The following is a 26467-nucleotide window of genomic DNA, read 5'->3' as shown; positions in this document are numbered from 1 at the left end:
TTTCCCTCATAAAAGCCTTTTAATTCACAGACTGTGAATTTCTGTTTCATTAAGCTTTATGCTAACTTATGAATCACAGGACAGATTTATCAACTTTGTCTTAAAAACGTGCAAATATCGAATCATTCCCTTTTAGTAGAACCACAAATGCCTTTAGAATATAGCCTAAACACATCTAAACTCTGCTGTACAACTGCCTTAAAAAAGTCAACTTAATGATTGTTTTAATTTTGAATGCTGGCACATATTTTATTATTAATTGTTGCAATATTGTTTCGTCATATTACTTGTATTTATTTATTTATTCTATTTGCAATTCTATTCTGTAATTTATTGTTGTATTGTGTGATTATTCTGTGTCATTCTGGCAGTTCACATGTGGTAGCCAAATGTTTTGTCAAAATTAGGAGTTGTGATAATTGTCGTGGACCGGTCTAAATCTTCACTCTCCACAGCTCTTGTAAAACGTAAAGCTCTTATCTTAGATACAATCTTTTTCTATGAACATTTTTATTTTCTTAAATGTCGGCTTTTATAGCGCTTTGATTGTATGTGTACACTGTTGTCATCTATCTGTCCATCCAAATAAACAAATATTTTCAAAATGAAACCATTTATTTTGCTACAGTTTGACATGGACACAAACTGTCTTGAATAATACTACTCCTACATCACCCAGGTCTGCCTGCCCTCCCTGAGAAAATAAACGGACCTATAGGGAAGCATTCATTAAAATGGATGTCAGAAATAATTATTTGTCCTTTAGAAAACCAAAACAATACCATTTTTATCGTGTAAATGATATATTATGGAAATCCACCTGGGTAGAAACTCAAGAGACACAATCTTCAGCCGAATAATTCTAAATGGTAGGCTATTGGGAAATGGGTGCATATGGGGAAAAAGTCGTCTTGAAAATCATTCTTATTCTTTCATTTTCTCCGCTGGACTTCGCCTACACAACAAAATATCATATACAATTTCTCTCAGCTTCACAACATTCATTTGGCTATTTGTGTGAATCTTCAGGCTATGTGAAAGCTCAAAACAAAACATAGATGAAGCCTACTCAAGTGGGTAATTAGTAAAGGATGTATAATAGCCTAATTACCATGGATACTCAAGCCATGATGCAGGCATATTCACTACGGATGCATCATTTCTACAATGATGTGACTGATGTCAGAGACTACTTTTCAAGGACTGTACTCCTCTAAACAAACCAACCTAATTCCTCGAAGACCCCTTTCAGGTTTCATTTAACTGGGATTGCATCAGATGCCAGCAATTTTTTTATAGGCAACGGAAAAGATACCCTAAATTGATCGTCACTGTAATATTGATATGATGATTCAAGCCTGGTTTTGGTTTCTATAAAGAAGAGACAGAGAGCACTTAGCTTCCAGTCATAAATTGCCATAATGCTTGGTCAGAACATGGCTCAGGACAAAGAGGTGATGACCACACAACTCACCTCAAGATCAGGACATTTCTCTTTTCTTGAGGAGACTCAGAATTTGATTTCCCCTTTTTAAATGGCTGCCTGACTGTCGAGGCTGAACATCCAGGTTCACATACACTCCCCATGGAGAGAAAGATTGGTAACAACTTCCAGAAGTGCGTGTGTGGCTTCAGCCAGCCCATGAGAGGGTAATGATCACAGTTAGGTCAGGACTGTAGATACCGTCATATAGTTCACTAATGAGGACAGGACAGGACTTAATATGTCACAATGTGAAAATTAGACTGTTCACATACACTGAGTGTACAGAACATTATAAACACCTGCTCTTTCCATGAAATCGACTGACCAGGTGAATCCAGGTGAAAGCTGTGATCCCTTATTGATGTCACTTGTTATATCCACTTCAAATCAGTGTAGATGAAGAAGAGACAGGTTAAAGAAGGATTTTTTTTAACCTTGAGACTTGGACTGTGTATGTGTGCCATTCAGAGGGGGAATGGGCAAGACAAAAGATTTAAGTGCCTTTGAACGAGGTATGGTAGTAGGTGCCAGGCACACCGGTTTGTGTCAAGGTTTTTCACGCTCAACAGTTTCCAGTGTGTATCAAGAACGGTCCACCACCCAAAGGACATCCAGCCAACTTGACACAACTGTGGGAAGCATTGGCGTCAACATGGGCCAGCATCACTGTGTAGAGTCCATGCCCCGATGAATTGAAGCTGCTGTGAGTGCAAAAGGGGGGAGGGGGGGGGGGGGGGTTGAAACTCAATATTAGTAAGGTGTTCCTAATGTTTGGTATACTCAGTGAGTCTTGAACCTATACCTTCTGCAGATCACTTTTAGTCTCCTTTCTTAACTTGTGAATATTCAAATCACATAATGTAGACAAACGCAGGAGAGCTTCAGACGGTCCAAAGGGACATGGTCAGGCAAGATAGACGGACAGACACACATCACCAATTATCCTCTTAAGTCTAACAAGTAACAGTCCTCCCAGTGTTGGCTAGGTGCTGTAGACTTTGCACCTGTACCTTCGGTGGGGGCCCATTATCCCAGCCTCCTCTCCTGGAGCAGCAGGGGAACAGATGGGAAGGGGGTCAGGTTACCCCGGCTGCTGCTTCTGGGCCAGGGTTGAAAAACCAAGACAACAGCACCATCAAGTCACCCCTGCACCCCATCGACCCCCCCCCCCCCCCCCTTCCCCCAAAGCCAGAGGTTACAGTCAACCTGTCACTGCAGCCAAAGCAGCAGATTCTCACGAGATGATTCATGGAGGATAGGCGTTACTGTGACAGGGTTAGGTAGTAACCATCTCTGTAATGACAGTTTTAAAGGAAAAGGTTGAATTTACTTTCTCTACTTCCGCACCACTGCTATGAAAAAAACCCATTCAGATCAATAGACCCATACAAATAACACAGAGAACACATAGGATTTCAAATTGATTTAATGAAATGTTTTTGATTTTCACATTTCTAATAAAGATAGCATGACTTCAGTCATAAAAAACAGTTTGATATGTTAACAAGTAATGATGAAATCTTCAAGCCTTTTTCCCCTCTTCCTCTTATACAAATATTATATTACAGGCATTAATATATTTATGGTAAAGGACTAAAACCCTCAATTTGACACAATGTACAGGATTCCTAAACCAAAACCTAGAATTAACACTAACTCTGTTGCTTCACATGAGTTGAACCAGTCTTGAGTAAGACACAATCCTTGCCCTGGTCAAATCAAACCTTACGCCCATTTACTCCCATATATAACAGGGATCCCATCCACAACATCTAATCTACAATCTAGACTCCATAAGAAGACTGGTAAAAAGAGCTGGGTAGTTCTTTACAGTGGCTACTGGGAAGGTGAAAGCATTGATCTGACTCAGGTCAGTATTTACATACATTCTTCAAATTCACAAAATGGACTTCATTATCTCTGAACGAACTCTCCGTTCATGCCTCCTATGTTATTAATCAGTGCTTGGGAAAGAAAGGGACACAAAAAAAGAGAGAGAACAAAATGAAAGAAAGAGAGGATGTACAGGTAAGGCAAAGTAGTGCAACAGACAGGGATGCAGCTCTGATGGAACCCTGCATAATGTGTGCGTAACACCTGGCTTCCATGGCAACCCAAAGGCGCAGGTTGTGGAGAAGGAGGCAGCGTGAGTAGCATAGCGCCAGCCTGCCTGTTGCTACGAGGGTCGCCAGAGTACAGCGCTGGTATGCCTTCTAACTCCCCAGCCCCCCACCCCTCCACTGTGGCCTCACGAGGTTACTCAGGGTGCATCATGGGAAATAGGAGGAGTAGGTGCCATTTGATTCCAATTCAGAGAGAAAGGAGAACAGAGCACCTCAAATAAAGACGAAACAAAAGTGGGCCAAACCCAGTCAATCTGTTCATATAAAACGTGTGAGGACGGGGAGGACAAGACGCTGACCTTTACAGTCACACAGGGGGAAAAAACAGTCTCTCCCTCTAGAACAAAGACATGAGACAGGAAGGCAAGGCTAGCCGTTTAGCTCTTGCAATGAACAGAAACAAAATAAATCCAATGATGTCTAACAGTGGTTTACAGTGGTGGGGGTCTTGGAATGGATCTTGGTGGACAGACATTACACAGGCACTGTGAGAAGCTCCTTCACAAATACACCCAGCCATACAGACACACACACGGATGCGCATACACACACACCAGTGCATGGAGTTAAGATTCACCTGAGGCTCTGGTGGCGTTTTCCTCTAAAACAACACATTATACAACACCACAAACATCAAATAAAGCAATTTACATCCAAGAATAAAGAGAAAATACACATTCATTGCTAGTTTATCAACGACAGTGAGTGCAAAAGTTCATCTGTAGGAACATTGGAATGTCATTCTTAACTTTACAACACGAGAGAACAATGTCAGAGGAAGAGCCAGATGGAAGTTACTGGATTACAGGTTATGAACCCAGGTTAAACAATCCTACACAGGGTAACATCACTAAACAATTAGAAATGCAGTATTTTCTCATTTCCAGCAGAGTTGCATAAATCAAAGGAAGACAAAAACCCATCAGAATCTATTTAAAAAGGTCCTTACAGCGATAAAAAAAAACGTTTCGATTCACCTCGGGGTTGGAAAGACATCATTGATTGTCCACTCCAGGTTCATAACTATTAAAAACAGACTCCTACTGCATTGGCTCACAGCCCTCCGTAACCAGGAAGTGTGTGGTGTGGTGCAGCATTATGCTAGAGCAGCACCTCCTATGTCAGCCCTTCCACCTCTCCACAACATGAGGATGAGTATGGTCCAAACAGACAGACAGGCTTCCATGGCTCAAGGCCAAGGACAAAACAACACACTTAAATATGATCCTATCCTGTCAGCAGTAAGAGTATCATCAGTGATTTACAGAGCAGAACTGCAGGGGGGGGGCATGAGATGGGAAAACCATGAAATGAGTCCCTTTTGGGTAGTGTAACTTGGTGAAGAAAAATATGTTTTATTTCATATAATTTTAACATTTAACATGTGTTCATAAAGAACACATGTTCAACTTAATAAAAAACTGGTTTTACCATCTCAAGAAGTTAAATAAAAAGATTAAGTGCCTATTAAGTGCCAAAAAAAGTAACAGGGTTGATGATTTCACCCTGAACAAGGCAGTCAACCCACTGTTCCTAGGCTGTCAATGTAAATAAGAATTTGCTCTTAACTGACTTGCCTAGTTAAATAAAAAAGGTTAAATAAAAAAAATGAAATAAAATTCTTAAATCCGCCATAATTCCCCTTGCGACAGGGGGATTGGAAGCTTGTGTTCAGGGACAGGGAGGGGCAATTGAATGCAGCTTCACCACTTTAGAAATATAAATAAAAAACATTTCTAGCCTGTCTATCTATGAGTAACAGGGTTAATGTGTCATGCTCGACCCGCTCAGTTCTCCACCACAAAACACCAGAAAATAGGCAAAAAGATAACCAGCTCATCAAGAACCTGTTTAAACACTAGGATTTTACTATGAGAAGTTCAACGTTTCTTTTGAAAAAATGATTACTAGTACATTATAGTAAAAGTTCACATAGCAGGGTTGACCTTAAAATGAGGGAATTACTTTGTTAAAGTAATACTTGGAGGAATTTGGGGGTTAAGTGGGTTAACATCTTCCGGAAAGTCAGAGGGAAATGTCAAAACGCTGCATTTTGGCACTTCAGCAAGTCTTTATTCATGAAAGAAAAACAGATTTATTGAATTCTCCATGTGGAGTCTTTTAAAGAGCACTTAATTTAATATAAGAGGCTTTTAAAATTCAATATTGGTGCACAATTTCTACTTAGAAATATCAAAGGGGTACAAAAGGAACTCATTTTGTGGAAAGACCTTTACCAAAATGCATATGGGTGATCATATTCCTTTTCTATGTCACAACCATAGAGATCCTTGTTGTCACATAGAAAGGGAATTTTGAAATGTTGATGATATGTGGACTTTAAGCCACCAGACATGATTGTTCAGTCAATTCCCTGTCTATATTTAATCGCTGTACTGACTGACAAGTGATATTAATCAGATTCTTTCAGAAAATGCAGCAACATCGGAACAAACTTCAATAGCTTAAATATTTTCTTCAGGTCAAATATGCAGTTTAACAGTAAAACAATTGGAAATGTATCAACGTATCAATAACTGCTACATAAATAAAAAATTGCAATAGGCTCCAGTTATATGTTTAAACAAGATATAAAACAAACAACGCACACACCCAAACTGCAGTCATGAGGGGTTAAGGTATGAGGTTTCACAGCAGGACCTGTAGTAAAGACGAAGCAGGGAAGGTTTGGGAGGTGGGTCGGGCGAGAGAGCTCAGTTGGAAGATTTGCTTATGGCGCTGGCTGATCGGCGGAGTTTTCCGGAAACTCTGTTCTTTGTGGCACGGGGAATCGTGGGGGAGACCTGGTCCGCCTGGTCCGTTCCTAAAGAAACACTGAGCTCAGCACTCGTGCTGCCGCTGAGAGAGCCTGGAGAGAGAGAGGGAGGGGATGAGAGAAGGGATAGAATTGGGGAGAAAGATGGAGAGAAGTGGTGAGACGTGGCAGGCTAACAAAGCGCTGATAAGACTGGCATACTCCATGTTCTGACTGCCATGCATGTCATCGCTCCCTGTCCCCCAAAGCAGACACCCCAAACGGCTTACTCCCTCTAAGGTCAAATGTATAATAACAAAACAAAACAGAAACAGGTGTATAGATTGATTTGAACCTTTAATTCCTCACAGTTTGCAAAGTGGCACGTGTGTGGTCTAGATCAAGCTATATACACAATCAGATGCAATGTTCACCATTCTTTCATCACGTGCTTTGACTGGCTAGACTAGAGGCTACTAGGGGAGAGAGGCTGGATATTTCTCCCAACACTTTGGGTTTGGGAGGGCAGATGCTTGCATGAGTAGGGGAAAAAAAGGCAATCTATTTTAAACCACGTGGTCCTAAGAATAAAATTGCCTTCGCTGTTCAGTGACAGATTGTTCAAGTTCTAAAATGGTGTATTGTAAAAAGTGAATGGAACATTATGTTAACTGGACAGGCATGTCGCGAGCATGTGGAGAGACGCCTTTTGTTCAACATTGTGGATCGGGGCTCCCGAGTGGTGCAGCGGTCTAAAAGCACTGTATCTCAGTGCTAGAGGGGTCACTACAGACCCTGGTTCAATTCCAGGCTGTATCACAACCGGCCGTGATTGGGAATCCCATAGGGCGGTGCACAACTGGCCCAGCGTCGTCCGGGTTAGGGTTTGGCTGGGGTAGGCCGCCACTGTAAATAAGAATTTGTTCTTAACTGACTTGCCTAGTTAAGTAAAGGTTAAATAAATACAAAATAAAAATGATTACAGGCTGCAAGCAGTGAAAAGTGAGGGGGAGGCCGGTAAGCGCAAACATATTTTGCGTACACCCCCCAACGCATCTTAGCGATGCCTCAAGTTGAAACAACTTTCCTGCTTTGGCCAAGATGGCATCTGGTTGCCTATTTTCTTTCCTCCACTTTTTTCTCTCCATCTTTCTGAAGCATCTCAAGTTCCTGCAGCTAAAAGGGACAGCAGATGGCTGCAGTAACAGACACTCAGCCCAGCGGACACAAGCATCCCCGACTTCCACTCAGTCAGAGGGGGAGGGGTTAAGGGTGTGTGTGGGTGTGGGTGTGTTAGCAGAATGGATCTTCATGATGCATGTGAAAAGAACAGAGGAGGGCTGTGAGTCGACGTAGGGGCAGACCTAAACCAAGTCCAACCCTGCAGCCCCACTTCCAACTCCAGAATTCCACTGACCATTCCACCACTTGAACTTCCCCGCTGGCCCTGCCACGCCCCACCCTCTCGTAGAGTTGTTGGATAATGGGGAGGGCCACAGATAAGATAACCCTCTCAGGTAAAGGCCTCCACACAGATGTTACATTTACTAGCCCACCAGCATGCTACCTAGAACCCACCCATGCAATGGACACCTCTATAGATTGAGTGATCGGTTTACTACCCACTAACAACACACTCATGCTTGTTTCAAATTGCAGCACTTTGAGCTGCATATATCATATATGTCATATGCAGCCCAAAAATGACACAAACTTAAGTTGATTATTAAAATAACACATGCATAATATATCTCCAGGGTGAAACAAAAATCTCCCAAGACTTCAATTGGCCGGTGTTTGACTGGTTCATCATTACCCTCAGACTCAGAGCAACCAAGGTAATTCCTCTGAGCTCCCCCTTAAAGGGATACTTCGGGATTTTGGCAACTTCCCCTGAGTCAGATGAACTCAGGGATACAATTTATGTCTCTGCATCCAGCATTAAGGAAGTCAGAAGTAATTTGGCAAGCCGGTGCAAACTAGTGTTACCATTGACTTCCAGTCGTTGCAATATCTACTAGCATGCTAGCAGTTTCCATAGACGTCCAGTCTTTGTGCTAACGGCAGTTAGCAATTGCGCTACCGTTAGTTAGTAACTTACTTTAAACTGCCTGCTGAGACATAAAACTGGTCTCCTCGAGTTCATCTGACTCTGGGGAAGTAGATAAAGGGCTTTATTGCCAAAATCCTGAATTATCTCTTTAACAACTATCCTGAGAGAGGCCATGATGGGGCAGAGACCTGCACAGGGTGCCTTTAATCAGAGATCCATTCATAGAAAGAGAAAGAAAGAGAGAGAAAGAGAGAGAGAAAGAGAGAGAGAAAGTGAGAGAAAAAGGAGAGAGAAAAAGGAGAGAGAAAAAGGAGAGAGAAAAAGGAGAGAGACAACCCCCCCCCCCCCCCCCCCAAAAAAACAAACAAAGGACATAAATGGGCCTCATCCCCATCGGTCCCCTGCAGCATTTCAAAAAAGCTTAAATGACAGACGTTTTCTTCCAGTAGGGCAGGTGTTAGTATCACATTCTGCCCCAGGCGAACAGGGGAGAAAAACAGCGCTGGGGAGATAAATATAAAGGCGTGACATGCAGAAGCTTAGCCAGAGAGAAGAGTGGCTGTGTTGCTCATGCTACTACTGAGGTGCTAATTGTCCCGAACCGTGCAGCGTCACTCGCAATTACCGCCTGGATAAATAGAGAACACAATCCCCATATAACGTCATATCAACCCCCCATACAACTTTATGTTAACGTTCCTTTAAAAAGCGGTAGTTGGGTAAATAAAGCGTGTTAGTACCAAATAAAGGAGAAACCAGAGATGAGTGAACGGGTGAGCGAGGGTAGGCTCTAGGGCGACACACAAGCTTCCGGCCGGTGCTCGGGGCTTACCTTGTTCAATTACTGTAATGACACCTTTAACATGTTTTAATCTAAAAGAAAAACAGACAGTAGAGCGTCACATTAAGACAGACAGTCACCACAACACAGCCCTGCTGTGGACCGACAGTCACCACAACACAGCCCTGCTGTAGACCGACAGTCACCACAACACAGCCGTGCTGTAGACCGACAATCACCACAACACAGCCCTGCTGTAGACCGACAGTCAGGGAGGGAGGTGAGGGGGACATTCAGGAAGCCTGTGTGGTTAGTTAGTGTCACAGTGATGATCACAGTCATACAAGAAACAAGGAAACAGGACGCATCCAATAAGACATTTAATATGTTAAGAGACGGCAGCATTATCAGACAGCGAGACGTCCACTTTTGTGTTGGTTGGAGTCTCTTGGGTGCTCTTGATTGGTAAATGATTTCTGTAACTTTACATTGCATAGGTTGGTATGACTCATGTGAAAAGCTCCTGAACCAGTTAAACACCATGAGATAGAGATCAGTGTTAGAGGAAAAAAAAGGCATATTACCATATCTGTGTTTTACAACTCATTATAAACCGGGTGGTTCCAGCCCTGAATGCTGATTGGCTGAGAGCCGTGGAATATCAGACCATATACCACGGGTATGACAAAACATGTATTTTTACTGCTCAATTACATTGGTAATCAGTTTATAAATAGCAATAAGGCACCTCAGGGGTTTGTGGTATATTGTCAATATACCACGGCTAAGGTCTGTATCCAGGCACTCCGCGATGCGTCGTGCATAAGAACAGCCCTTAGCCGTGGTATATTGGCCATATACCACAGCCACTCATGCCTTAGTGTTTAAATATACCACGTACTAATGAAACAGTGCTTGTGTATGTGTATATGATAACACAATTAATCTGCACTGAAGTACATACAGCGTGCTGTCCCGCGAACAAACAAAAACCACCGACCAGGTTGACCTCTCTGACACATGGTGAAAGCTAGAGGCTCTTCAGTAGCCAACCGGTGCTGTTAAAGCAGAGGTAGACGAGGAAAGCAGGTGAAGAGCTGTTGTCTCCAGACAGACAGTGGTTTAAGGGTGAGAGAGGGAGGCCTGTCTAGACTCTGGGGAGTTGAGAGCTCTTCAGTTTGAATCCATTAGCAGCTGGGTCTCATGAGACAAGTTGTTTACCTCTTTAAAAATCCACATTTATTCAACCCGTTGAATAATCATGTGTAACTCCAACTTCACATGTATTGCAGCCAGTGTAGAACTCCATAGGAAAACACACAGTCCATAGGCAAACCAACAAACACTCAAACCACATGAATCCAAATCCAGATTAGACAGAGCACAACCCTCTAATGAGTGACATTGCAGACCCTCAGTGCGGAGGATGACAGCAATCTACTGTGTGTTATAAGATGGGTCATGCAGGAGGAGGACGATGGGGGGGGGGGGGGGGGGGGGGGTGACTGAGGTTCACTGAGATGGCGTAGCTGTCTCTGAGGTGAAGGATAGGTTAATGTTGCTGGTGGAGGGTAGACAATGGGCATCCAGCTTGGCCCAGGGGTACTCCACGTCCCAAACCATCCCCGGCCAACACCTGCACGCTGCCCATCATGGATGACATGTTATAGTAGAGCAATGAGCCAAAGCAGGAGTATTGACAAGCACACACACTGCAGCAGCATATGGAACGACAAGCACCACAATAGATTCAGCTGCGGGACGATTTCCTCTTAAACGCACGGTCAGGGGGCCAGAACCTAATTACAAATCATTTGTCAATCGCCCGCAAGAACATATACACTGTGTGCACAAAACATTAGGAACACCTAAACAGAACAGCCACAATTCGTCGAGGCATGGACTCTACAGGGTGTTGAAAGCGTTCCACAGGGATGTTGGCCCACGTTGACTCTAATGCTTCCCACAATTGTATCAAGTTGGCTGGATGTTCTTTCGTTGGTGGATCATTCTTGATACACACAGGAAACTGTTGAGTGTCATTTCTATACGATCACTTATATCGCTCTATTATGCGTGAGAATACTTTGGGGCAGATTTCCTAAATTAAAATCACTTGGAGCAGATTTGCTGGTGTTTTTAACGGTCTTATGTCCAACAATATGTTGCTTTTCCTTGTTCAAAAACTCGGTGGGCTAAATAAAATAGGGAACCCTGTATTAGAGGGTAGTACACAGCAACGATACACTAACAGGGAGAAAACTAAAGGAGCCTGTTGTGAGGATATATTAGTGACCACCTGTTGATGCATAGAACCATACACAGGACATAAACATGCCGTATGTTATGAACATAAATGTGTTGCACATTATCCACACTACTGCTAGAAATACATGAAAATATGGTGACAAAAAAACGACCATTTCAAAACAACTTCTCAGAAAAGACGGGAATGCCTGGTTTATCACTGGAAGAAGCTGCAAGCACCTGTGTGTTCATTTTTATTTGACCTTTATTTAACTAGTCAGTTAAGAACACTCTTATTGTCAATGACGGCCTAGGAACAGTGGGTTAATTAACAGCCTTGTTCAGGGGCAGAACAACAGATTTTTACCTTGTCAGCTCGGGGATTCGATCTCGCAACCTTTCGGTTACTAGTCCAATGCTCTAACCACTAGGCTACCTGCCGCCCGTATGCGTGTGCGTGTACTACTAGGACTTAACCTCCCCCTTGTTTAAAAGATTACCAGGTGAAGACCGCATGCAGACCAAGAATGAGTCCTGAAATTGCCCTGCATCTCTGTGGCGTGGAGCTGTGCCAAGAAACAGTTGATGCAGAGGGCCAGCTGATTACAAACCCACTCTGGACAAAAGCCTAAATCCTGGACACACACAAATGTATGCATACACCACACACACTTTTACATAGACACACAAACAGAAGCAATAGCCCAAAAATGATGTTTGCCCATTTATTTCTATATTTCCACTGCATTAAAGAGGGTTAGTATATTAAGTCTTGCTGTTGGCTGGTCTCAGCAGACACAGCTGATGCACAATACTGTGAAACCAATCCTCATTTAACAATATGAGAAAATAATGGTTTATTGTCTGGCCTCTGCTCCCATAATCCCAATGAGGAGCCAACCAGGTATCCTACTCCTGCCCCACTACAGAAGAGCCCACTGCTGAAATAACCCACAACAGCAGAGGATAGACGTGACCCGGCGCTGAGTAATTACATGTCTTTTCTCCATCACTCTCTCTCGCTCGCTGGTTCAATCTCTCCCTTTCTGTTTACCTCTGCCTTTCTATCGCTCCCTCCCACTCCCCGAGGAATAGTCCCTGTTTAGTATTCTGGATGATGAAAAAGGTCAATAGAGGTCAGTTTAGGACTTATTTTATTTGAGAAAATATTTATTTGCACCAAAGTAAACTATTGATAGACAACAATACAGATAAACAAATAAAAACAGTGTGCAGGTGTGGTTGGGACTCCTGTCCACCTCTGCAGTAAAGGGAGCAGACTGTAATTATGTTAATAGACCTGCTACCCCCTGCCTCCGCCAGTCTGCTTATCAACCCTGCCTTCTGGGGCTGCTCGCTGAGATCTGGACAACACACACACACACACATGCACACACGCACACACACACACACGCGTAGGCCAGACACACGCGATAACAGATTCAGTTATCACAAAGTAGAACAGGACAAGTGTCCAGTTTTATCATTGCTGTATCGATTGGATGCTAGTGGTGTTGTTGTTGTTATAGACCCATCAGATCTAGGCCAGGCAGGACAGGAGGAGGAGACATTGTTTAATGAAGTCCCCCTCCCTCTCCTCCTCCTGACCTCTGGAGGACAGCAGTGTGAGCCCAGTGTTCACCCTCAACTGTTAGTTACTACACATCTCTGGTACGGGGACGGAGGCTCCGATAAGAAGAGTCCGATCACATACACTTGGCTTGACCCACATTCAATCATGTCATATGTATATTTCGATCTGGCTGATTAAATGAGAGGGAGACAAAAAACAGAAAAGAGGAGGTGAGATGAAACAGTACACAGCGAGACAAGGAGCAGGGCCCAACTAAGTTGTTGAGCCACGGGTGAAGTCTTTGATGCTGCTGCTCAGACAGTGGAGAGAGATTGGCCCTGTTGCCTTTGATATTCATCAGAGTGTGGGTGTGAGGAGACAAGGACCAGGAAACAGAGATGGAGGGGCCTGAAGAGGGCTAACAGGTGTGCTGCTGTGGAGGAAGAAAGGAGGAAGTGGAGGAAGAGAGGAGGAGAGCATGGGATTCTTACCTGTCCCACTCATTGGGTAGTAGCTGGGCGAAGGGGAGAAGACCTGCGAGGCAAAGTCCTCAAAGGTCATGACCTCCCGGTGGTTCTGCACGATGGCCTCCAGGTACAGCGCCCGCTCCTCATAGCTGGGGCCAGGGTTAAGGAAAACCAGAGGAAGAGACCAAGAAAACGGATAATTTACAGCCCAATGAAATCGAAACAAAAGTGCTAAATTCATCAATACAGGAACTTAGTCAATCAAGACAAAACAACCGGTGAAGAAAACCCATCGCACCGTCACATAATAGAGAAATGAGCCTCTCTGACCAACAACAGTAGCAGACACAGACAAAAGGCAGCATGAGTAGACAGAGGAGTAGCAATAACCAGACCGTTGGAGAGGACACTCAGCTTGGCCACGCAGCCACAAATGGGAAAGCAGTCACCAAATAAAAACACTACAGGCATGACCCTCCTCTCGCCTCTCCTTGGCCTAGTGGTTAGAGCATAGGACTAGTAACCGAAAGGTTGCAAGATCGAATCCCCGAGCGGACGAGGTAAAAATCTGCCGTTCTGCCCCTGAACAAGGCAGTTAACCCACTGTTCCTAGGCCGTCATTGAAAATAAGAATTTGTTCTTAACTGACTTGCCTAGTTAAATTAAGGTAAAATAAAATAAAAATCCTTGGGCACTCTAATAGAACTCCTGCTGGAGGCAGAGAGATGCTTTCGGACATCCCTCCCACCCTGGCACTTCTCCAACAGGGAGAAAATTGTAGACATTTCAAATTCAGAGTGGCAGGCAGGGAGAGCAACCTGGGAATATGGTGCCGGATGGATACAGACAGACAGTCATAGAACATAACAGAATAACAAAAAGGGCTCAAAATGCTGCTCTCTCTGTGTGTGTGTGTGTGTGTGTGTGTGTGTGTGTGTGTGTGTGTGTGTGTGTGTTAGAATGTCACTAACTATGCTAGCTGTAGGTTTCCGTCTTTCCTTCTAGATAACTGCACCTAACAAATGGTTATTCAGTCACCACGTCAAGAGTCGACCCAAACAGGCATCTACTACAGCCCCCGACTCCAGGAACCTGCTGGCCTCATTCCGCTCTCATTAACAGACTGCTGCTTGTAGTAAGTGTTGCTAGGCTGTTGCTAGGGCCCCTCTGCTCTGGTAGAGTGTTGGTGAGAAGAAGGGCTGGCACTGGTAGTGGATGTTACAGGGAATGTGTATGGGCTGGACTAAGCTGGGTTGGCTAAAATGGAATGGACTGGGCACATGCTGGCACAGCAGGGGTTGAGGCAGGCATGACGAATGGCTGAAAGGCAGCCGTTTCAAACTGGGGCTGACGGGCACCTGAGCCTAGGGCCTGGGCCAGCCTGAGGACAGGCAAGCTGCTCACCACACGGTGGGAGGGAGAGCGGCATGGAGAAAGAGAGGGAGATAAGCTTCATTGGTGCAGCAAGTCTGTTCTAAATCCACGGAGTAGGGGCAACACAAGGGCATGGGTTAAGATCACCTGAACTGTGTGTGAGGCTGCCAGTAAAGATAGCTGTGAGGCTGCACAGTGATATTTTACCTGCCTCCAGATCCCGCTGATTCAACCAGGAGTGGAGACACAATAGAGAACATCACAGACTTTGCTGCCATAGCAACCCAGGTCACAGCACAATGTGACGGGTCAAATCCCGGGTTTTATGAATGTACGTGAAGAGGGGGGGGAAGAGAAAATCTGTAAATCGAGAGAGAGCGAGCGAACGAGCAAGAGAACTCCAGTCCACTGAGCCAACAGAGCCATATGGTTGTCCATTATCAGAGATGCAGATGACTGTGTCCCGGCCTATTACTGAGATTCTTAGAGCAAATATTGACTCCAGCTGGGGTGGCCCTCCACTCTCCTCTGACACACACCTCTCCTACACTCTGTCGATTCCTCTACCCACTATAACCAACGGGGAGAGAGAGAGAGATCAGGAAAGAGATGGAAAGAGAATCGACTGTGTGCAATCAGTAAATGCACGGCTTCTGCGGATTTGAATCTTGTAGCACAGATATTCCTAGAAAAGCTCAGATACAAGGTGAGTGGTAATGTTGAACTAGAGACTCTATTTCTATGGTTGTCCCCTCCCTCTGTCTCTGTCACTAACGACTATAGGCTTGGTACAGGATGTTCCCCTACATGTGCACAAAAGCTGTTCCTGCTTGCCTAGCACCCAGTAATTAAATCAAAGGACAACAACGGAAAAAGCATGTCCACGTCGCATTCGCCAAACCCACTGACCCTTCCCTGGGCGACAAACATGCGGTCTCTCTCTCTCTGTGGCAACACATATCTGTTAAGGAATTACCTCTTCAGGTGGAATGGCCATTACCCGAGAGATGGCTATGTTGGTATGTTATTTATCATTTACTGATAATGTACCTGGCTACTACTGTTGGCCTCTGGCTACTACTGTTGGCCTCTGGCTACTACTGTTGGCCTCTGGCTACTACTGTTGGCCTCTGGCTACTACTGTTGGCCCCTGGCACTCAAACCATTAGGCTATACTACAGGGACCTTGCCAGGATGAAAACAACAATACGTTTCCGCAGTATCAACGCAATACAAGTCATCCGTAGAATAATTGTCATTTCACAGTTGAACTGTTAAGTTAAAAAAGAGTGGTCGAGAGGCTTCCAGAAGCATATTCCCCCAAGTTCCAAGCGGCTGCACATTCCCATTAGGGAGAGGAGAGGAGTGGGAATATCATGTCTGTGAAGCGTGTCAGAACACTGCGTGAGCAACTGACAAACCTCTTCAGTCAGACGAGATTGGAAACAACCTGTAACGTAAAATAACGCTCTGACGTCACTCAACAACAAGGTCAGCCTTTAAAAGAAACTGTGAGAGAAGGAGAAATCACAAAGGTATTGGTTATGACCCAAAAAAAGCACATTTCAAATCCACTTGACAATGGTAATGACAATGTAGGCATTTAGTAGATAAAAGTCATCCTCCAGCTCTATAAAAGCCTGTCCCCTAACTCTGCCCCCATGGTGCTCACTGGGACAAAAGGCAGTGACTTATGGCTCAGATAAAGCCGGTGTGTGGCTGTTGGGTGATGTGAATTGTACACACACCACACATGGAGCCTCCACCTCTGGCACTCTTATAAACAAGCCGATGTGTGTTCCCTGAAACAGAGGTCACACACAATAGTGCACGTGTGCGTGCATGTGTTAATGCATGATGCATATGTGTGTGTGTGTGTTTGAGCGTAATGTCCAGATGGCAGGGTGGCCAAGGGGGAATCCAGGGTCAAGCGCCTTTATGGAACAAAACCAAGGTCAGGCAGCAGCAGTGGGCCATGTTCAAGGTGAATAGGACCTCAGATGGCTCTTAACAGGCTGCTCTGGCCCAGGACCCCTACACCCTCTCTCCCTCCCTCCAGAGGGATCCGTCCTCAGTATCTCTCTGCACCCTCCCAGTCCAGAGGGACTTATATTGAACCTCTGTGAATCCCCCACGCCCCTGTCCTCTCCCTATCAGTCATTTCAGACAGACAACTTTGGGATGATACATTTTTGTTTCCCCGCAGATTATTTGGAAACTGTGGTCTTTCTGTTTTGTACAGTCGTGGCCAAAAGTTTTGAGAATGACACAAATATGCATTTTCAAAGTCTGCTGCCTCAGTTTGTATGATGGCAATTTGCATTTACTCCAGAATGTTATGAAAAGTGGTCAGATGAATTGCAAAGTCCCTCTTTGCAATGCAAATGAACTGAATCCCCCAAAAACATTTCCACTGCATTTCAGCCCTGCCACAAAAGGACCAGCTGACATCATGTCAGTGATTCTCTCGTTAAGACAGGTGTGAGTGTTGACGAGGAGACAAGGCTGGAGATCACTCTGTCATGATGATTGAGTTTGAATAACAGACTGGACGCTTCAAAAGGAGGGTGGTGCTTGGAATCATTGTTCTTCCTCTGTCAACCATGGTTACCTGCAAGGAAACACATGCAAAGACTTTTGGAGGATGGCCTGGTGTCAAGAAGGGCAGCAAAGAAGCCACTTCTCTCCAGGAAAAACATCAGGGACAGACTGATATTCTGCAAAAGGTACAGGGATTGGACTGCTGAGGACTGGGATAAAGTCATTTTCTCTAATGAATACCCTTTCTGATTGTTTGGGGCATCCGGAGAAAAGCTTGTCCAGAGAAGACAAGGTGAGCGCTACCATCAGTCCTGTGTCATGCCAACAGTAAAGCATCCTGAGAACATTCATGTGTGGGATTGCTTCTCAGCCAAGGGAGTGGGCTCACTCACAATTTTGCCTAAGAACACAGCCATGAATAAAGAATGGTACCAACACATCCTCCGAGAGCAACTTCTCCCAACCATCCAGGAACAGTATGGTGACGAACAATGCCTTTTCCAGCATGATGGAGCACCTTGCCATAAGGCAAAAGTGATAACTAAGTGGCTCGGGGAACAAAACATCGATATTTCGGGTCCATGGCCAGGAAACTTCCCAGACCTTAATCCCATTGAGAACTTGTGGTCAATCCTCAAGAGGCAGGCGGACAAACAAAAACACAAATTCTGACAAACTCCAAGCATTGATTATGCAAGAATGGGCTGCCATCAGTCAGGATGTGGCCCAGAAGTTAATTGACAGCATGCCAGGGCGGATTGCAGAGACTCTTTGCATCAACTTCATGTAATTGTCAATAAAAGCCTTTGACACTTGTGAACTTATGAACACTTGTAATTATACTTCAGTATTCCATAGTAACATCTGACAAAAATATCTAAAGACACTGAAGCAGTAAACTTTGTTGAAATTAATATTTGTGTCATTCTCAAAACTTTTGGCCACGACTGTACGCGTTAGCCTAGGACATCTTTGCTGCATTATTCACACTCTCAGAATCCAGTAGCCTTCCTCTCTAGTTGGGCTTGCGAGATCAAGAGTGCCTAGTATATGTGTGTTCTCAATGAAATAGAGTAGACTGACTATGCACGGGCAGAGAATGACAGGCAGTTATCTTTCCAAGGAAATGTACTAAAATAGGAATAGGCTATAGTTTACTACAGTGTCTGTACATAAATATTGATAATGGAAAGTGGAGGATGCTCAACCAACCTTAGTCGAGGTGCAATCCCACAAGTGTCCACTCATCATTATTTTATCTTTTTCTCCCCAATTTCATGGTGTCCAATTGGTAGTTAAAAAAAACCTTTTACACTTCTGCTACTCCCTGTTCATCATATACAGTGGGGCAAAAAATAATTTAGTCAGCCACCAGTTGTGCAAGTTCTCCCACTTAAAAAGATGAGAGGCCTGTAATTTTCATCATAGGTACACTATGACAGACAAAATGAAAAAAAAAATCCAGAAAATCACATTGTATGTCTTTTTTTATTAATTTATTTGCAAATTATGGTGGTCTTGTTGTGAGCCATGACCAGCCTTTCAAAGCACTTCATGACTATCAACATGAGTGCTACAGGGCAGTAGTCATTTCAGGTTACCTTCGTTTTTTTGGGCACAGGGACCATGGTGGTCTGCTTGAAACATGTAAGTATTACAGACTCGGTCGGGGAGAGGTTTAAAATGTCAGTGAAGACACTTGCCAGTTGGTCTGCGCATGCTCCGGGTACACTTCCTGGTAATCTGTCTGGCCCTGCGGCCTTGTGAATGTTGACCTGTTTAAAGGTCTTGCTCACATCAGCTACGGAGAGCGTGATCACACGGTTGTCTGGAACTGCTGGCGCTCTCATGCATGCTTCAGTGTTGCTTGCCTCGAAGCGAGCGTTAAAGACATTTAGCTAATCTGGTAGGCTCGCGTCACTGGGCAGCTTGTGGCTGGGTTTCCCTTTGCAGTCCGTAATAATTTACAAGCCCTGCCACAATTGACGATTGTCAGAGCCAGTGTATGTTATGTTTACACATTTTGATATTGTCTATAGGGCACACAAATGCTGGGACCATGGCTGGCAAGTGAGGTGTGTCACATACGCCTAAAATAACTTTGCGGGACTGCAGTTGGGTTCGAGAGCAGTTCTTGCTGTAGCATGTTTGAGTCTGACAGAAAGCCAGGGGGGGAGCGATATGAAAAGCTTCGGTAGCGGGCGGGAGAGGGATGAAGAAATCAGTCCCGTGCAGACCTCTACCTTGCACAACATCACTCACACATAGTGCTCTACACACAGAGTAGGGAGGGACATACACGTACATTGCTGGGATTATCATTCATACCGGCCAAAGGACTAGGATTATTAGTTCACCAGAACAGCACAAGGACAGACTTAATGGATAGCAGTGTGAAAACATGTATTTCCTTTTCTGTCAAGTGGAACTTCCAGAGGACTGGAAAGCAGCCCTCTCATCCTCTGAGAATTGTACAAAGCAAAAGGAAACCACAATTTTAGGCTGTGGGATGGGAGCTGGCAGTGTGAGAGTTCAGGACACACCAAGAGGTTAATCTGTTGAGAGGGCCTCACAGAAGGGGGGCTCCACACTACTAGTTTAGAGTCCAGAGGAGAAAAGGGCTTTAAAACCCCATCCTGAGGTCTCCCTCTCACAGGCTAGACAGGAGCAGTTATAGAGTGAGAAATTATGCTGGCTCATCTAACCAATAGGCGGCGCTATCACCGGTCCTAGGTTGGTAACCGTGAGCAATCAAGAATGTTGAGTATTGGTCTCCATGATAGATAGCAGTGTAAAACGGTTCCTAATAAATGACAAGTAAAGATTACATCCTGTGTCCTCCAATTATATGTTGGTGTATTCAAGATACTACATCCGGCGACGAGGCAAAAATCAGAAGTTTTCGGCGAGACTACGGAGTTCGAGTTGGACGGTGAAACTACCGTGAGTGAATATTAGCATGCTAGTTAGCTAGGAAAGGCTAAGCTAAGCGAGTGAGAGCCATCGACGTGGGGAAGCTAGGAAATACTTTGCCTTCTCTTTGGCAGCAGTGACTGGACGACGGACAGGATGGCAGGCACAGTAGGATCGGCAGCACCATTTGACAACAAGACACAGTTGTGTGAAGAATATTGTGAAATTCTCAACATTTAAAAAACTTAAATAAATGTGGCGGAGCTAAGGAAGCTAGCACAGGACTGTAACTATGGAGACACCATCGCAGTGATGCTACGTGACTGATTAGTATGTGGGGTAAATGAGGATAAGATACAGCGGAGCCTTTTATCTGGGGAGATTTTGGACATTTGACAAAGCACAGAATTACAGTCACAGACAAAAAGAGCACGAAGGCTCCTATAACGATTCGAGGGGGGAGAGAAAGACATTCGAAAAATGCACATTTCATATAGGAAGAGGAAGAGGGTCGTGGGGATGTGTTTACTATTCACAATACGGACACTACCCATTACTAAGGTATCTCCGCTTAGACCGTATTTAACAGTACATGGGATGAAAAGTGAAATAAGAAACAGATACTGGCTGTAGTATAACAATAATGTCACAGTATGCTAGGCTAGGGAAGAAAGCAAAGGTTCCAGAGTACATGTTTTATCACTCTGAAAACATATACAGGACAGAAAGTGGACATTGTAGGATCAGCTAATGTGAAAGTTGAACACAAAAGAATAGTCAAATAGTTGTAGCTGGGTCAGGACCAAACCCGCTGGGGCGAGGGTGGATCACCATGTTGGATGTGGACTGGCATACCATGAATATGATGCTTGACAGCAAAAGATGCTCTACAGGAAGTGTTAAAGAAACATGAGGAAGTGTTCAACGATGAGTTGGGCACGTTGAAAGGATTCACAGCAAAGATGCATGTATCAAGTGATGCCACACCCCGTTTCTTCAAACCAAGGTCAGTACCGTTTGAAATGAAAACTAAGATAGAGGCTGAGTTAGATCGTTGCCAGGACAACAAAATCATGGAACCAGTGAGATTCTCAGACTGGGCAGCACCGTTAGTCCCAGTGTTAAAACCAGACGGTACAGTGAGATTGTTTACCGTTACTTTATAGTCACCACAGAGTGTCATCACTAGAGATTGTTTACCGTTACTTTATAGTCACCACAGAGTACCCAATTTCTAAAATGGAGGACATGTTCACGTCCTTAGCCGGAGGAGAATTTTTTTGCCAACTAGACATGAGTCATGCTTACCAGCAAATTGTGCTAGATGAAGATTCAAAGAAATATGTCACAGTGAACACGCACAAGGGACTGTTCACATATGCCAAGTTCCCATTTGGTGTCAGCTCCAGTCCCGCTATCTTCCAGCGCACTATGGATGAGACTCTACAAGGGATTACACAGTGTCTCTCGATGATATTCTCCTGACAGGAAGAAATGATCAGGACCACATCCGAACACTGGACAGAGTGTTACAGCAACTGGATGAGGCTGGGCTACACTTGAAACAGAGTAAGTGCACCTTCATGGAGAAGGAAGTGACATTCCTAGGCCACAGGGTGGACGCTACTGGACGGCATCCAGTGCCAGAGAAAGTAAAGGCGGTGCAGGACGCACCAATGCCTACCACAGTCACAGAACTGAAATCGTATCTGGGCCTATTAAACTACTATAATTGGCGATCAGAACAACAAAAAGCCTTCAAACTGTCAAAAGAACTGTTGCAGTCTAGCAGAGTGTTAGTGCATTATGATGAAGGAAAATAACTGATAGTTTCCTGTGATGCCTCCCCCTACGGGGTAGGGGAGTTAATGTCTCATTGTTTGTTGTTTCAGACAATGCTCAGTGCTTTGTGTGTGAGAGCAGTAAGGAGTTCATGACAAAGAATGGAATCACACACGTCACTTGGGCACCACACCATCCTGCGTCGAATGGTTTGGTAGAGAGAGACGCTCAGACATTCAAAGAGCTAATGAAAAAGAGAGCAGGTGACTTGTTGGAGACAAAACTGAGCAGAGTGTTGTTTAGCCAACGCGTCACGGCCCACTGGACTTTTACCGGCTGAGATGATGATGGGGAGGAAAGTTGAGGTGCACGTTAGACTTGATACACCCAGACCTAAAGAGTAAGGTGCAGGCTAAGCAAGCAGGACAGAAAACTTAGCATGACAAACACGCAAAAGCTTGCAGTTTTGTAGTCGGAGACTCGGAGTCGGAGTGTATACCAAGAACTTTGGATGTGGACCTAAATGGATAACTTGGTTGGTTCAAGAAATCACTGGGTCTGTTTCGTACACTGTGATAGTGGGGGATAGTAGAGGAGTACGTAGGCATGGTGATCCAGAGCCAGTGACATGCAACACAAAGCCCAGTCCAGCAGGCAAGGAGTTACCACAGGACACAGGTACTCCAAGGCCAGCAACGGACAATGCACTTGTTAAATTAAGGAAACCAACAAAGGTTCACCTAGAGGGGAATTGCGACACTCTCAAAGAGTTAGGAAACCTCCAGCTCATTTTGGAGAGTTTGGAAAGTAATGGATATATTTGTTTCTCCTTTAGGAAGTAAGGTAGTCTACCCTTGCTTCCAATAAACAAAAGTGAAATGACAATGCAAACATTGAATCAGTTGTTCAGTTCATATAAGAAACACACTGTAAGGTGATGTTATTAATGCTAAGTGAAGAGATGACTTACCAGCTACAATGAGAATGGTTACTGTTATTGGAATACTCATACAGTAGGTGTTAGATCTGAAAATGTTAAACTAACCAAGAGTTAGTTCAGATTTATGGGGGAAGGAGTGTTGGAGTGATAAATGATGCTGGCTCATCTAACCAATAGGTGGCGCTATCACCGGTCCTAGGTTGGTAACCGCTCTGTGAGCAATAGAGCTAGTTGAGTACTGGTCTCCATGATAGACAGCAGTGTAAATCAGTTCCTAATAAAGGACAAGTAAAGATTACATCCTGTGTCCTCCAATTATATGTTGGTCTATTCAAGATACTACAGGAGCCATACAGGTCAATTAGCTCCACTCAGAGCCTGCAGTGGGGAGCCTATGTAGTGGCCAGAGTCCCCTCAACCTGACTTGACTGGGAGCCAGGTTAGAAACATAGGGCAGGGCAGGAGCCTGAATGAGATCAAGGATCTTGACGGCCAGGCTCTGGCCTCTCTCTATGGGGAGGAGAGGATGTCTTTGCTCTGAGTGGTACGCACATCACACTCCGCTCCGAGCTGCTACCCACACCCCACTGAGCTGCTATGATACATGTGAAGGATTGACCCAAGAGACACTCAACTAGCCTCTATTTAAGCAGTCAGTAGCCACTAGGTTTGGTACCATTTCACTATCCTTTAAACTGACCTTTCACCATCTATTATTTGTATTACCTCCAGTATTACACTCTACCAACAAGGTAATTACAGAATCGCACAGAGAATTCAGTCTCTCCTACAACACTAGAGAGTAAGTAACTGCTGAGAATGAAGAGCCAAGGTTAATCGTGCTGGTATAAAAGTCCTCTTGCTAAATGACCTCTCGCAGTTTGGAGACGGGGTAGACTACCTGTGGGTGCTTGACCCCCACTCTCATCCTCTCTCGCTCAGATCTGCCCATTAATCTCCCAATCAGCTTGACCTTCCAGAGGAGAGGAGAGGAGTGTGGGGGCGGCCACCGCATTTACTAGCATCAGTCACATAATCGGCCCGTTAAGAGGGGAAAAAGGCCTGATACTTCAGCGATGTTAGTGCCGCATGAACAGGAATACCACACACACACACACACACACACACGACTCCTTCCTCCTGAATTAAATGTACTACCCCTATCCCCCTACACACCCACCATCCATTAGTCAAAGTGGATTATGTACATATCTCATTAATTTGGTCCTGGCAGGTGTGTATGGCATTGCATGAAGCCATTCAAATTAATAAAAAGTGTCAAGGTGTCATCTCCTAAAAATAAATGGTGTGGAGAGGAGGAAAGGAGACACCAGCCATTACACAGGCAGAGTGTAGTAGAGAGATGCTTAAGAGAGAGGGAGTGAGAGTGATAAGGAGAGTGAGGGAGAAAGAGAGAGTGCAGGTGTTGATTGGACAGGGGCTGGGCGGTGAGTGCCAGGCAGGCCAGCGGTACTGGTTGTCACAGAGCATGCCAAGGTGTGAAGCTCGTCCCAGTGGAAAGCCCCAGATGTGTGAGGTGATTATGGGGAAGCGGGACAGAGAGAGAGACATTTCAAATGTCTATATTCGTTTAAAACTTTTGTGAGTGTAATGTTTACACATTTGTCCCTTGTTAATTACCCTTTTGTTTACTGTTTCCCATGCCAATAAAGCCCTTTGAATTGACAGAGAGAGAGATAGAGAGAGAAAGAGAGAGAAAGAGCTCTGTCACACGTTGGGTCTGTACATTGTCAATGGTAAGTTTCGTGGAGACTCCTATGGTAGGTACACCTACAGCTAATCGATTGGCAGTAGTACTGTAGATTACTTTTTGACTGACCACGACCGAGAGTCTGTCTGAGCGTTCACAGTCAGCCCACTGACACCCCTATCAGATCATAGTAAAAATCAGTCTACTTGAACTGATCAATACTCAATCATGAGGCATCAAATTTATTTATTCGTTATTTTACCAGGTAAGTTGACTGAGGACAAGTTCTAATTTGCAGCAATGACCTGGGGAATAGTTACAGGGGAGAGGAGGGGGCTGAATGAGCCAATTGTAAACTGGGGATTATTAGGTGACCGTGATGGTTTGAGGGCCAGATTGGGAATTTAGCCAGGACACCGGGGTTAACACCCCTACTCTTACGATAAGTGCCATGGGATCTTTAATGACCTCAGAGAGTCAGGACACCCGTTTAACGTCCCATCCGAAAGACAGCACCCTACACAGGGCAGTGTCCCAATCACTGCCCTGGGGCATTGGGATATTTTTTTTTTATACCAGAGGAAAGAGTGCCTCCTACTGGCCCTCCAACACCACTTCCAGCAGCATCTGGTCTCCCATCCAGGGACTGACCAGGACCAACCCTGCTTAGCTTCAGAAGCAAGCCAGCAGTGGTATGCAGGGTGGTATGCTGCTGGCAAAGCCAAAGGAACTGCAAAATATTGAGGACAGATATAGTAGTGTAGGAACCAACCAAAAAACAATTAGGCAACAACAAATACAATCTCTTTTAGCCAACTTCCTGGACAAAACATTTCACTGTATAAATTTGGCAGTAGAAAGCCTAAACAGTATATTTCACCTTTCAGCTTCCCTATCAAATCAAAAAATGTCAAGTGGACAACCTAAGAAAAAACTATTAATGACAAATGGTTTGATGAAGAATTCAAAAACCTAAGAAATAAATTGAGAAACCTATCCAACCAAAAACATAAAGACCCAGAAAACCTGAGCCTACGCCTTCACTAAGGTGAATCACTAAAATACAGAAATACACTACGGAAAAAAGAAGGAATAGCACGTCAGAAATCAGCTCAATGTCATTGAAGAATCCATAGAGTGGAGACAAATTTATCCCCAATAACTACCGTGGAATATGTGTCAACACAGCAGACTCATACATTTCCTCACTGAAAACAATGTACTGAGCAAATGTCAAATAGTTTTTAAACAAATTATCCTACGACAGACCACCTATTCACCCTGCACCTTCTAACTGACAAACAAAACAAAGGCAAAGTCTTTTCATGCGGATTTAAAAAAATCCTTTGACTCAATTTGGCATGAGGGTCTGCTATACAAATTGATGGAAAGCAGTGTTGGGGGAAAAGCATACAACATTATAAAATCAATGTACACAAACAAGTGCGAAGTTAAAATGGGCAAAAAAAATATATATATTTCCACAGGGCTGAGACGGGGATGCAGCTTTCTTTCCATGGGGTGAAACAGGGATGCAGCTTTCTTTCCATGGGGTGAAACAGGGATGCAGCTTTCTTTCCATGGGGTGAAACAGGGATGCAGCTTTCTTTCCATGGGGTGAAACAGGGATGCAGCTTTCTTTCCATGGGGTGAAACAGGGATGCAGCTTTCTTTCCATGGGGTGAAACAGGGATGCAGCTTTCTTTCCATGGGGTGAAACA

General features: G+C 44.4%; 1 protein-coding gene across 3 annotated transcripts in view; it reads right to left on the bottom strand.

Annotated features, from left to right (window-relative positions):
• Window positions 1–2894: 2894 nt before the first annotated feature.
• Window positions 2895–26467, bottom strand: part of LOC139384186 (ral GTPase-activating protein subunit alpha-2-like) — a 138026-nt gene continuing 114453 nt past the window's right edge. For 2 of the 3 annotated variants that reach the window (XM_071128905.1, XM_071128906.1), the window contains 3 exons: window positions 13510–13634; window positions 9250–9290; window positions 2895–6478 (listed from right to left, as the gene is read on the bottom strand). In XM_071128905.1, the coding sequence (XP_070985006.1) occupies window positions 9286–9290; window positions 13510–13634 (130 nt within the window). In that variant the 3' untranslated portion in view covers window positions 2895–6478; window positions 9250–9285. The remainder of the gene's footprint in view (window positions 6479–9249; window positions 9291–13509; window positions 13635–26467) is intronic. The other variant, XM_071128904.1, reaches the window with a different exon arrangement.

Source organism: Oncorhynchus clarkii, chromosome 25, assembly GCF_045791955.1.
Source record: "Oncorhynchus clarkii lewisi isolate Uvic-CL-2024 chromosome 25, UVic_Ocla_1.0, whole genome shotgun sequence".
In the NCBI taxonomy this organism is placed as follows: domain Eukaryota; kingdom Metazoa; phylum Chordata; class Actinopteri; order Salmoniformes; family Salmonidae; genus Oncorhynchus; species Oncorhynchus clarkii.
Note: the sequence above shows the minus strand (reverse complement) of the source record. Positions and strands in the feature narration are given on the sequence as shown.